The sequence below is a fragment of the Pediculus humanus genome, genomic scaffold (genome assembly GCF_000006295.1).
Source record: "Pediculus humanus corporis 1103172108221 genomic scaffold, whole genome shotgun sequence".
In the NCBI taxonomy this organism is placed as follows: domain Eukaryota; kingdom Metazoa; phylum Arthropoda; class Insecta; order Psocodea; family Pediculidae; genus Pediculus; species Pediculus humanus.
The window spans coordinates 180,808-193,619 of NW_002987791.1; the positions used below are offsets into that span (position 1 = coordinate 180,808).

The 12,812-nt window shown below is 25.1% G+C and overlaps 5 protein-coding genes across 5 annotated transcripts; 3 read left to right on the plus strand and 2 right to left on the minus strand.

Annotated features, from left to right (window-relative positions):
* Nucleotides 1-263: 263 nt before the first annotated feature.
* On the plus strand, nt 264-1,007 carry Phum_PHUM450830 (C-factor, putative; the record flags this gene model as incomplete). Its single annotated transcript, XM_002429726.1, has 2 exons — nt 264-389; nt 468-1,007. The coding sequence occupies 2 exons, from the start codon at nt 264-266 to the stop codon at nt 1,005-1,007; spliced, it is 666 nt and encodes a 221-aa protein (XP_002429771.1).
* Nucleotides 1,008-1,356: 349 nt separating this feature from the next.
* Phum_PHUM450840 (cell division control protein, putative) lies at nt 1,357-5,218 on the minus strand (the record flags this gene model as incomplete). Its single annotated transcript, XM_002429727.1, has 12 exons — nt 1,357-1,467; nt 1,543-1,671; nt 1,746-1,919; nt 2,005-2,283; nt 2,360-2,481; nt 2,574-2,882; nt 2,967-3,129; nt 3,205-3,526; nt 3,608-3,804; nt 3,891-4,118; nt 4,200-4,484; nt 5,174-5,218. 12 exons carry the CDS (start codon nt 5,216-5,218, stop codon nt 1,357-1,359), a joined length of 2,364 nt encoding a protein of 787 aa, XP_002429772.1.
* A 192-nt stretch (nt 5,219-5,410) lies between these two features.
* On the plus strand, nt 5,411-6,726 carry Phum_PHUM450850 (Non-structural maintenance of chromosome element, putative; the record flags this gene model as incomplete). Its single annotated transcript, XM_002429728.1, has 4 exons — nt 5,411-5,664; nt 6,017-6,206; nt 6,325-6,438; nt 6,526-6,726. The coding sequence occupies 4 exons, from the start codon at nt 5,411-5,413 to the stop codon at nt 6,724-6,726; spliced, it is 759 nt and encodes a 252-aa protein (XP_002429773.1).
* Nucleotides 6,727-6,902: 176 nt separating this feature from the next.
* On the minus strand, nt 6,903-8,411 carry Phum_PHUM450860 (26S proteasome non-ATPase regulatory subunit, putative; the record flags this gene model as incomplete). Its single annotated transcript, XM_002429729.1, has 2 exons — nt 6,903-8,225; nt 8,256-8,411. The coding sequence occupies 2 exons, from the start codon at nt 8,409-8,411 to the stop codon at nt 6,903-6,905; spliced, it is 1,479 nt and encodes a 492-aa protein (XP_002429774.1).
* A 646-nt stretch (nt 8,412-9,057) lies between these two features.
* Nucleotides 9,058-10,738, plus strand: Phum_PHUM450870 (Sideroflexin-2, putative; the record flags this gene model as incomplete). Its single annotated transcript, XM_002429730.1, has 7 exons — nt 9,058-9,212; nt 9,293-9,463; nt 9,737-9,935; nt 10,022-10,214; nt 10,299-10,398; nt 10,489-10,536; nt 10,627-10,738. The coding sequence occupies 7 exons, from the start codon at nt 9,058-9,060 to the stop codon at nt 10,736-10,738; spliced, it is 978 nt and encodes a 325-aa protein (XP_002429775.1).
* Nucleotides 10,739-12,812: the final 2,074 nt, after the last annotated feature.

A 12,812-nucleotide genomic window follows, 5' to 3' on the forward strand; every position in this document is an offset into this window, starting at 1 on the left:
AACGTCATATAAAAAATATAGGCGAAACTCCAGTATTTAATTTAGAGTACATAAATTTTTTTTTCAAGAAGGCGGTGACTTCGTAATCATCTATAGACTGAAAAAATATTTTTTTACGATCGGGTCATTGATAATTTGAAATTAATTTTTAAGTTACAACAGTTTATTAATTTAAGTTGTAAGTCACTAATTGATGAAATCAAAGTTTTTTTTATTTATTTAAAATAGGATTCATTTTGATTTTATTAATTTTACAGAGAAAAATGAAATCAGTAGTTATCACTGGATGTAACAGGGGAATAGGTTTAGGTTTTGTTAAACAATTACTAAACCTTCCAAGACCCCCCGAGCATATATTTGCAACATGCCGAAATAAACAAAAAGCGGAAGTTTTAAATGATTTAGCCGATAAAAATAAAAATATTCATATAATTGAAATAGATTTAAAAAATTTTGATGCGTACGAGCCAATGATTCAAAAAATATCAGATACGGTTGGGGAAAATGGTGTGAATGTTCTTATAAATAATGCTGGAATATCGACAAAATTTACAAGAATAAATTTAGTGAAAGTTGAACAACTTTCAGAAAATTTTCTAGTAAATACTATTGCTCCTATTATGCTAGCTAAAGCTCATATTCCTTTATTAAAAAAAGCTTCGAAAAAAAATCATAATTTACCAATAGGAATCTCTAGAGCAGCCATTATTAACATTAGTTCCATTTTAGGCTCTATTGAAAAAAATTATGATGGTGGATTTTATCCATATCGTTGTAGTAAATCTGCTTTGAATATAGCTACCAGGTCATTGAGTGCTGATTTAAAAAAAGATAATATATTAGTTACAAGCATACATCCTGGATGGTGCAAAACTGATTTGGGTGGTAAAAATGCTCCTCTCGATGTCGATGTATGCGTTAAAGAAATGTTAAAAACTCTTGAAACCTTAACAGAACAGAATAATGGTAACTTTATTCAATATGATGGTGTTAAATTACCTTGGTAGAAAATAAAATAGTTGATATCAAAAAATCTATAAAAAAGTTTTTAATATTTGGGTGGAAAAATATGCAAAATTTAACTTTTATCAACATTTACCTTTATTTTTCTCACATCAGTACATATTTAACAAATAATAATTCACACATTTAATTATTATTATTATTATTATTATTATTTTTCAAATCCAATAGATCTAAATGAAATTTTTTTTTTTTTTGAAAATGAATCTACTTAAATGCAAATAGAAAAGTTGTTCTTTATGAAGATGAAGAAGAAGCAAAAATATAGTCATAAATTACAATTTCTTTTTTTCTTTTACATATTTTTTATAATAATTTTTTTATCGTTTCTAATTAAAAAATCTTTTCAATTTTTAAATCGTCTAATTTTTGTTTGAGTTCTCCATATTTTTTTTGTAATGCCTTTTCTCTTTCTACCTGCCTATTTACATCTTCGGTCAAAGCCTAAAAAAATTAAAAATTATTGTTAATCCTCGACGACATTTTTTAGAAAATCTATGACAAAAGTTTTTAATTTACCTGAATTCTTCGTGGAATAGCTGCTTCTTCTTGCAATTTTAAAAATTTGAATGTTGACAACTCCAAATAAGCTTGTTCCGTTTGATCGAATAAATCTTGCAATTGTTTAATCAATGCCTGACCTCTTGTCTGCGAATAAAAAATTTTCATTAGAAATCATAATAATAATAATAAATGAAATATAAAAAATGTATACTACTTACTTGATATCCTCCTGTCAAAACTTTTAATTTTTTCTCCATTTTTGCCGCTCTTTTAGCTTCTCTCGTCATGTGATTTCGATTTTGTTCTAATCTTTTTTCCAATGATTCTAATCTGTCTTTTTTACTTGCTAAATTTGCTCTCGTATAACGATTTTGAGATGGAAGAAAAAGAACCTAAACCCAAACATAAAATGATAAATTCAAAAAAAAAAAAAAAACAGTAAAATATAAGTTACAGGTTTATATTTACAAATCGTACCTGTGCCAAACACTCTTCCCAAACCTGAGTATACGACTCTAAAGAAAGTTCTCCATGGCCCATTCCATGTTTAACAACTTCCATTTCTTTTTTTAGAACTTCCTTGGCTTTGTCTAAATCTTGTTGAGAATAACTGTGGTAGGGATACTGTTCTAAATAAGCCAAATGTTGTGCTTGATTTAAAACTTGACGTTTATGAGCAACCGGCAACGACATTGGTGAAAAAACCGCATCATAATGCAACATGGTAATCATTTCTCTTTTAATTAATTCTTCAGCCTTAAAGGAAAAAAAAAAAAAAAAGATTAAAATAATTTTTATGGTAATCGTATTTTAAATTTGACTTATTTTATACCTTTTGCAAATCGGTTAATGGAGAATCGTTGTAAGGAGGTCGTAATACGGTCATATTGACGTCATTTGGACGAGGAAATCCTCTTTGAATCACTTGAGATCTACTTTTCAATTCTTTTTCACCTGAATTTAAATTTAAGAAATATATTTATTTATAGCAAAAATGTTTTTTTTTTTTTTGTAACCGCCTTATTTTTAGCAAAACGAAAACCTACGTTTGGCTTTTTGCTCTGCGAGAAACCTGGCGTCGACATCTGCTTGATCTTCTACGGTAGCACTATCTGGCTGAGCTGGTTCCACCGTTTCGTCTTCAGGTACAACAATTTCATAATCATTTTTGGGAGCCGGCAAAAGACTTAAACCCGTTCTAAGCTGTTCTTTCGATTGCCTTAAAGCAAGGGGTGTTTCACTACCGTCCAAACCATCTGGATTAATACTTAATTTGTCTCGAAGAGGAGTACCTATACCACTGGTACCAGTTCCTATTGTAGCAGGAGTATTAAATCCCGATCCTGGTGTACGTCCTAAAAATTTTTAAAATATTTATTTTAATTGGTAACATGGTGGCTGTTTAAAAATTATTAATTTTTTTTTTAGAAGAAGAATACCGTCTGAATGATGAGATCGAAAAGGTGTTAAAACTGTATTAGGAGTCGTGATAAGTTCTTTTCGTGGAGTTATGCCTCCGAAATCGGTGTTTTGTAATTCAGTATTGATACCTCCTTTTAGAGGTGTGTCGACATGTGTTAATGCCATCATATTTTGCGCTTCCTGAAAAATGACAAGTGCAGTAGATTAACTTTCTTAATAAAAATTTTACGTGGCTTTTATTTAAACTATTTGCACCTGCAATATTCTATCTGTTTGTGAAGCTGGAGTTCTTGGTGTCACAGCGCCAGCCCCAGGCGTCAATGAATAATCAGTGAGAAGAGTGTCAGAAGCTTGAATTCCACTTTCACTAGCTACGTCCCTGGCCATTTCACTTGTTTTACCCAGTTTTACGACCTGTTGAAGTTCTTGGTCAGATATTTGTGGTTCAGGTAAAACTAATTTACTTCTTTTTTTCACAGGATCTTGCCCATGCAACATGGCTGATGGCATATCATTTTCTTTCCTTTGTTTTAATTTCTGCTTATCTTTACGTCTCTCTCTTTCCTCTTTTTCTGATCTGGAAGGATTAATAAGAAATTTTTATCATGTACAACGCAGCACGCACATTTAATACTTTCAAGTACGACAAAAAAAAAACCTTAATTCTCCATCCAAGTGTTGCTGCCTTAGGCTTTTAAAGTCTAATTCTGAAGCATCCATTGTTTCTTGAGAAGTGTCATAAAAACCTAAAGCTGGTCTTTTTTCAAAAGGAATTTCAGCATTATAATCCACTCCTTTTTTACGTTTTCTAAATGATGAAAGATATATTCCAGCTGCACGAAGTTCTCTTCGTTTCTTTCAATATCAAAAATACAAATAAATATTAAATTAAGTAATATTTAAAAGTTAGTTTAAAAAAAAAATGTTTGAAAAATTCAAACCTGTAATGCAGCAAGCCTTCTAGCTTCTTCCAATTGTTTTTCTCTGGCTTTCCTTTTGGCTTTTTTTCCTTGTGTATTAGCTAATCTAGCTCTTGCTTCAGATAACATTTCAAGTTCATCTTCATCCATGTCTTTCGGATCTGGACGAGCTGGTTTTGTTTCAGGATTGGGATCAATTTCTCCAGGTTTTAGTTTTCTCGGATCATCACCAGCATCTTCTCCCTCTTCCTAAAAGTAAAAATTAGTTCACATTCAAACAAAATTTAAGCGAAATTTTTATCATCCTTCCTTTTAATTAAAATACATTACTTTTTTTTGAGCTTGATCCAGTAAATATTCATATCTTTCCAGGCATTGGGCAGCTGTTCTACCAATAATTGGTGCTATAGTTCTCCACTGGGTAGGCATTAGTTTAGCTAAATGAAGAAGTTTTTCATCCTCTTCCCTACTCCATTCTGTTTTTTTAATACTCGGGTCAAGCCATTCATACCATCTAGCTTTACATTGTTTGGCTGATTTTCTGTGTAATAAAGATGCAATTCTTGACCATTGATTTTTTCCATATTTCATAACAGCAGCCTTAAGAATTTCATCCTAAAATTTCAATTAAAATAATTTTTAACTTCATCAAGTTTTTTTTTAAATTGAAGAAAATTTTTCCCTTGTATTATAAATGTACTATTATACATATAATATTTTTATAATATATATATAATTACATTTTAGTATGTAAAGGAGCTGGTTATTTAAGATCTGTTTTAAAAAATTGGAAGTAAAAGTTTTGAAATAATTCAAGTGATTTTTTGTTTTCCATTTATATTATTTGAATGAAAAAACATTAACAAAACAATGTACCCTAAAGCGATTCCTTCTTTACTACAATAACTTTCAGCAATAATTTTTTGAAAAATCAGAATTCAAGTTAAATTTTTAAATTTACAACTTTCATTAGAAAAGCATATACAGTAGCTTTATTATGAAGGGATGTATAACTAAATTGATGCGAATGAAAAAATAATAACTAAAAATTTAAATTAATGTCCTGCAAATAGCGATTTTTAGTATAATATGTATTATATTAAAAATGAAATTTCTATTACTTTAAAGAAGTAATAAAAGACAAAATATTATATATGTAAATTAATTAATTTTCAATTAAATTATATTGAAAATTATTACATAGGACAATAATTTTTTTTATTGATATTAAATTTAGGATAGTATTATTTTAATGATAAAAATCGTTAAAAGGGCTTCTGCAATAAAAATTAAAGAATACTTACTTCGGTGTTTCTCCAAACACCACCTTTTATCATAATACGGGGCATTTTGATAATTATGAATTACTAGCCGATAAACAAATCCAACGTACGTTTACTATACGGTATTGTTCACAACCGCTGTTGTCTTTGAAAAAATTTTTTGGTTGGTAGTATTGATCAGATACAACTTCATTCTACTATAATGATTTTGGCTCGAATTTTGCTACCGTTAATTGATTTTTAAACAAGAGTTAAAGTATGGAATTGACAGTTGCTCAACAACATTTATTTAATTATTTTAAAATTGTATATGTGACGACAAAAACCGAAGCTTTAGATGTTCTAAAAGAGATTATGAATACGAACGTAGATAATCATAATTTAGCAAATGAAATATTTTCACTGAATAAAGTTATTAAACAGTATGATTTTGAAATTGTAGAATGTTTTTGTGAAATTACCTCTGAAAAACTTTTGATTCTTGTTAATACTACAAACGATGAAATAACGCAGTAAGTATAAAAAAAAAAAACGTTTTTCTTATTCCTAAATCATTCAAATTAATAATAGGTTTTTTTAAAAAAAATAATTTAAAATTTGTATCTATAAATTATGTTTACTTGTGTTGTTTTTTATATTTTTACGTAGAGTTAAAAGTAGAAGATTCAAAGTAAAAAAAAAAATTTGAATAAAAAGTTAAAACGCCTTATAAAATAGGTTTAAATAAATTTGCAGTTACAATTAATCATAAAAATTTTAAATTACCATTATTATTAAGTTTTTATCCGATTAGAGCTAAAAAATATTGATTGAATAATTTCATTGTAATAATTTCAACTTAATACAAAAATTAATTTATTTTAGGAAAGCAAAATATCATGATAAAACTACCCTTCAATTTTTTTCTGAAATTATTAACAATTGTATTTCCTCTGAAGAAGGGTTTCTTACAGAAACTCATTGTCTTAACTTAAGTGTCGATGTTGGACTGTCAAAAACTTCAGCTGAAAGTTGTCTGAATAATTTGATAAAAGACAAATGGCTAAATTCTAGGGTTAGTTATTTATCGAATTAACTTTTCCAAATTTTTATTTAATATTGTTAATATATGTTGATTTATTTGATGCAAATATTAGTTATGTAGGAATTATTTACTTAAAAATTTTTTTTAGAATGGAACCATTTCTTTATCGATGAGAACAATTATTGAATTAGAACAGGATATTAAACATTGTTACAGTGAGATTATTAAAACATGCACTCTTTGTAGGAAAATTATATTACAAGTAAGTTTTTTTAATAAAATATTTATTTCAAAATTAAATTAAAATGCTACTAACATAAACTTTTTATTGTAATTTTTTTCTTTCTAGGGATACAATTGTATAAATTGTAATGTTAAATATCACTTCTTTTGTTTGAAAAAATATGTTCATTCTCAAATAAATCCTTGCTGTTTAAAATGTGAGTCATTTTTAGAGGACTTACCTGAAGGGATCACACCCAAACAATCAAGAATTAATAATAATACAACTTCTCTTAGTCCATGTCGAAAAAAAAGAAAAGCTTTTTGATGATTTTTATCTATTCAAAATGAATTTTTAATAATTTAAATAAATAAACAACTTAAAATAAATAAATTTTATAATATATATATATATTAATATTATTTGAAATTTAACAGAAATTTTAAAAAAAATTATATTTGTATAAGTTTTATGTTATAATTTGAATAAATAATTTAAAGGTATTAAGTGGCACCTTCAGTACTCAGTTCAACTTCTAAGGGCACATGAAAAGGTCCTTCTTGCACAAATTCCATTAAACTTTGTAAAACTTCCGGTACTAAAAATTGTTCTACATTTTTACACTGAACTATATTACATATTATGTCATATTTCATTTGCTTACAGTCTTTATCAATTTCTGAAGATCTATCTAATAAAAATTCAATCATGCCTGGGGAATTGCATAATTTTACAACACCCCATTGGTGAGTGGTAATAGATAGTAAAAATGAAAGAGCTGCCAATTTGAATTCTGGAAATGGAAATTTTGCCAAAGAAGTTATATTGTCGAATGCATCAGAATCCATTGCATTTAACCAACTTTCTGTGACTTCATTGCATTCTGAATTGCCCTCAATATTTTTCAATAATTCTCCAAACGTTTTTAACACTGAGATTGTAATATCGCTTTTTGTGCTTAAAAATTCTGAACATTTTTTAAAAAATCCATTCATTTGTTCTGGAAATTGAATTAAAACATTTCTTCCACTGCAAGTTGAACCTAGTTTACCAACAGTAATAATAATAACTCCTATCACTATTTGATCATCAGTATTCAAGCTATTAAAAAGAAGAGACATTACTTGTGGATATTCTTTCACAAAACTTTCAGGTTGCTGAATACAGATATTTCCAAAAAATTCTATTAATCCTGGTAAAAGCATGTAAGAAAGTGGTTCTTCATTTATATATAAAAGTTTGTTGACTAATTTTTGAACAACATTACACTCGACTAAATAATTTAGACCGTGATTAGTTTTAGCCAAATTAGACAAAATTTCAAAAGCATTTAATTGTTTCAAAAGATCGGATGAATAAACATCGGATACTAAATATTTTAGTAAAAAAGTAGAAGCAGACAAATGTTCTGAAGAAATTTCTGAAACTCCGACAACAATTTCATAAACTCTAAATCTTGATATATCATTCTTAGACATAACTTTTTGGAGTTTTTGACAAAGTAATTCAGAGTATAATGTTTCTAAACCTTTCAAATTGGAGCCCAGTTTAATTAACGCCGATATTGCGCATTGTGCAGTACTCCTCTCACTTATTGCTAAACATTCGATAACATTTATGAATAACAAAATGTGACTTTTAATTAGGTATTCGATTGTCTCATCAGTAATACTTTTTTCCAATAGCTTTAAACCAATTTTTTTAACATCGTTAGAATTGTGTTTTAAGGTATCATCGATCTCATCGCTGTACTTTTTAAGTAATTCTTGAGGTGTTAATTGTTTTAGAAGTTCATATATTATTATGCAAATAACTTCGATATCATTCTTATCGGATTTATTTAAATGTTTAAAAACTTGATGTAAAGAAACTTGCTGAGCAATGCCGTACAAAACAGAATTTTCCGAATTCATAACTACAGATTTTAATTCAAGCAAAACTTCTTGCTTTTTTAAATCATCTTCCAATTCTAATATTTTCGATTGAAACCATTCAGTGGGATTATCATCCATATTGATATTCATATAAAAATTCACACATTTACACTATTGTATATATATATATATTGAATTTAACAAATTTAACATTTGTTAAATTTTATGTTGGCAAAACTTTCGTAAAAATTATAATTTTCTTATGTTGGTAAAAGTTAATTGCAGAAGTTTTCTACTTGGAAAGAAATTATTCATTTATTTATTTTATAACTGAAAATGTATGTTTATTGTATATTTGTCTTTAATTATTTTTATTAAATATTTTTTTTTTTTTTTTTTATTTAAACATTTTGTTTTGTAGTTTTTATCACAGTTTATTTTGTTTTTTTTTTTTTTTATTTAAATAATTGTAGTTACACGATGCTCTTTATTTTTCAATATTTGTGCTATTTAAATGGAATTGGTAAAAATCGATCTTGATTTTGATTTTTTCTTTTTATTTTCCTTTTTATCAAATTTGTTGACATTGATTGAGTAAAAAAAAAAATTTTTATGTAAGGTACAAACTTTGCATTTTTTTATTTATTTTTAATTTTATTTATTTTACAGAATTTTTTTACTGCTTTTTTTTTTTATTATTGTTATTTATCGTAATGATAATTTTTTTTTTTTTTTTTTTGTGATAACGTTAGACGTCAGAATTAAAAACAACAATAATTAAGTTATGGCTTCTGATAGAATTGATATTACACAGCCACTTTGGGATCAGAGTACATTTTTTGGAAGAGTTAAGCATTTTGCTTTTATCACTGATCCAAGAACCGTATTTACTTCTGATGCAAAACTAGAAAAAGCAAAAGAATTATATAATGCATATAAGTAATAATAATTTATAATTTATTTATTCTAATCAGTATAATTTAAAAATTGAAGTAAAATTTTTAATACTTATTTTTTAGAAATCAAAATGAGCCAAAAGGCACATCTATGGATGAAGTTATTTATGCTAAAAAACTTTACGAATCTAGCTTTCATCCTGATACCGGAGAAAAGCAAAATTTGTTTGGAAGAATGTCCTTTCAGGTTCCTGGCGGAATGTTAATTACTGGAGCTATGCTTCAATTTTATAAGTTAGTTTTAGATGTGTATATAAATTATGCATTTTTTTTATGTCAATTTTTATAGAATTTTTTTGTACTTTTATAGTAATTATTGTAATTTACTGTGCTCCCATTATGTAACAATAATTTATTGTGTAATTATTTTACATAACAATTTGGTTATTTGTCTAATTTTGTTTGACAACAAAACAAGATAAGAAAACTAAATATTACATATTTAGTTACCATAATACATATTGTTTCGAATAAAACTCGGAATTTTTTTTTTTATTTTTAATTTAGAACATCAACTGCAATTATTTTTTGGCAATGGGTTAATCAATCGTTTAATGCATTAGTCAATTTTACTAATCGTAATGCTAAATCACCTGTGTCTACAACTCAGTTGGTAACTGCTTATGTTTCTGCTACTGGTGCTGCCCTGGTAGCAGCATTAGGTTGCAAAAAATATTTAGCCAATAAAGCCAATCCACTTTTTCAGGTATTTTAATGATTGAAGAAAAATATATATATATATATATTTATATGGTTCAAAGGTTTTGATCATTAGAAAATTTTTTATTGTAGAGATATGTTCCATTTGTGGCTGTGGCTGCTGCAAATTGTGTGAACATTCCTCTTATGAGACAAGGAGAATTAATTAATGGAATTGCTTTGATGGATGAAAATGGAAATTATGTTACAGATTCAAAACTAGCTGCTGCTAAGGGTATTTCTCAGGTTGTATTTTCCAGAATATTTATGGCATTTCCAGGAATGAGTAAGTTGAGAGAATTTTTTTTTTTTTTTACATGTAATCGCTGTTTTTTTAAAATTTACATTTGTTTTTTTCTTTTTTCACAAGCTGTCATTCCCATTATAATGGAAAAAATTCAGTCTAAACCATTGTTTTGTAAATATCCAAATATTCAAGGTCCTGTTCAAGTGCTTGCAGCTGGACTTTCGTAAGTTCGAACAATAAGAAAAAAATTTTTTTTTTTTTCAGACTGTGCAAAACTAATTAAATCATTTGTTAAAATTTTTTATTTTCTTAGATTAATTTTTATGGTACCGATTGCTTGTGGACTTTTCCCTCAAAAATGGTTAGTCAAATAAATTATTTAAAAAAAAAAAAAAATTTAATTTTAATCTAATTTTATCAATATATATATATATATATTTTTTACTTTTAGCGAAATATCATACTGCACATTACAGAAATACGAATCATCAGCCATAGAAAAATTGAAAAAAAATATAGAACAACCCTATCCAACTAAAATGTATTTTAACAAAGGTCTCTAAGATTATATTTAAATTTATTATTTGTAGTGGAGAAATTTAGAATTGTTATCGGAAAACTATCATTATTGTTGTAGTCATTGTTATTAATACTATTTAAAAAGTGTAATTTTTTACTTGTAAGAAAATCCTCTGCTCCTAAAAAATAAACATGCAAATATTAATTGATAATATTTACACACTTAATGTTTCATTTCGAAAGAAAAGTTTCAAAATAATGGAAAATCATTATTATTATTATTATTATTATTTCTTTTGTATTTTATATATTTATTTATTGAGAACGTTTGAGATGCCGCACATTAATTAAGCTTTTTATGTAAAAAATTTTTAAAAGGAATTAAATATTTATTTATTTCAATTAAATGTATACATAATTAAAAAAAAAAACAAAACTTTACCTGCTTTAAAAAACAGTATAGGAGACATTTTTTCATTATTTTTTACTTTTATTTTATTGTATTAAATGAAAAAAGTTGAGTTACCGAAAACAAAAAACAAAAAGACATTATGTACATAATTAAAAATTATTTCGATTTGTAATTATTTATAAGTAAATATGTATTTGTTCATATTAAAATTTTTATTTATTTATTTTTATTTTTGTTATCACTTTTGTTATAATTTATTTCTTATAAAAAATATTTAATAGGGGGGATGAAGAGAAAAAAAATTTATATTTATTTAAGTTTTCAAATTTGATGGAATAGTTTGTATGATTTAATCGAGACAATAAAAATAAATATTGTTAATTGTAATAATTAAAATAATAATAATAAAAATTAGTCAATTATTATAGAAAAGCAAATTAAATAATGTTTATGTTCTTTTTTTTTTTTTTATTAAATCAATCATTGTTTAAATAATTTAATTATGATAATCGATGAAAACTTACTGCCATTAATACTTAAAATAATTTGTAAATTTGATTGATTATGGTCTTCCATTAGTTAATTAATAAATGTAAAAAAAAAATTTAACCGATAAGTTGTTAGTGACTTTTAAATAATTATTTCAAACCTATAATAAGTGTTGTAGTACTCGATAAATTTTTCTTCTTTCATTTTTTTTTAAAAATAACGGTCAAAATTTGAAATAAGGATAAAAAAAAAATTAAATAAAATTTAAATTTTCTATTTATATATATATATATATATATATATATATATATATATATATAATATTTCAAATTTTACAGTATATAAATTTATATTAGTATTGTAATTAATTAATTAATAAAATTTAATATAAATTTTTAATTACCCTTATCTTTTTTTTCACCACCAATTTTTTATATATTTTATCACCAAAAAATATATTATTAATAATAATAATAATAATAATAATCGTGATACGTATTTTTTTTTTATTGTTAAATTTAAAAAATTTATAGTAAGAAAATAATTTCAAAAAAAAAAAATTTTCTTCCACAATTAATTTATTTAAATAAAATAATTTTTTAAAAACATTTTTCGGTGAAATTATATATTAACACAAAATGTCTTAAATATTTTTTATAAATAAGCGTAATTATACAAAAAAAAAAAAAATAATAATAATAATAAAACAATAAAAAACATGTAACGGTTTGATTTAAATAAAATACTTAAGATTAAAGGTACAAAAAAATAATTGAAAAAAAATTTTTTTTTTTTATATATTACACAGGAGTAGTAGTAGTAGTGGTAGTGGTAGTGGTAGTAGTAGTAGAAGTAGTAGTAAACAATTATATTTTATTTTTATGTGTAAAATTTTCAAAAAACAAATTTTTTTTCATATATGATCACAGATCATTATTATTAATCATTTTAAAAAATAATTCATTATTATTATTATTATTATTATTATTGTCACTAACGAAAAATTAATTTTTTTTTTTTTTTTACTTTAACTGAAGAATAATAATAATAAGTCTTTGATAAATAATAAATAAAATCAATTTTTTTCTTTTGTTACATAAACATGAATGCAGATTATGTAGTTTATTTATTTTTTATTTATTGCGGATTTGTATATATGTATAAAAAAATAACAAAAAAATTGATTAAATAAAGTAATCGCTTAAGTATTTTATTAA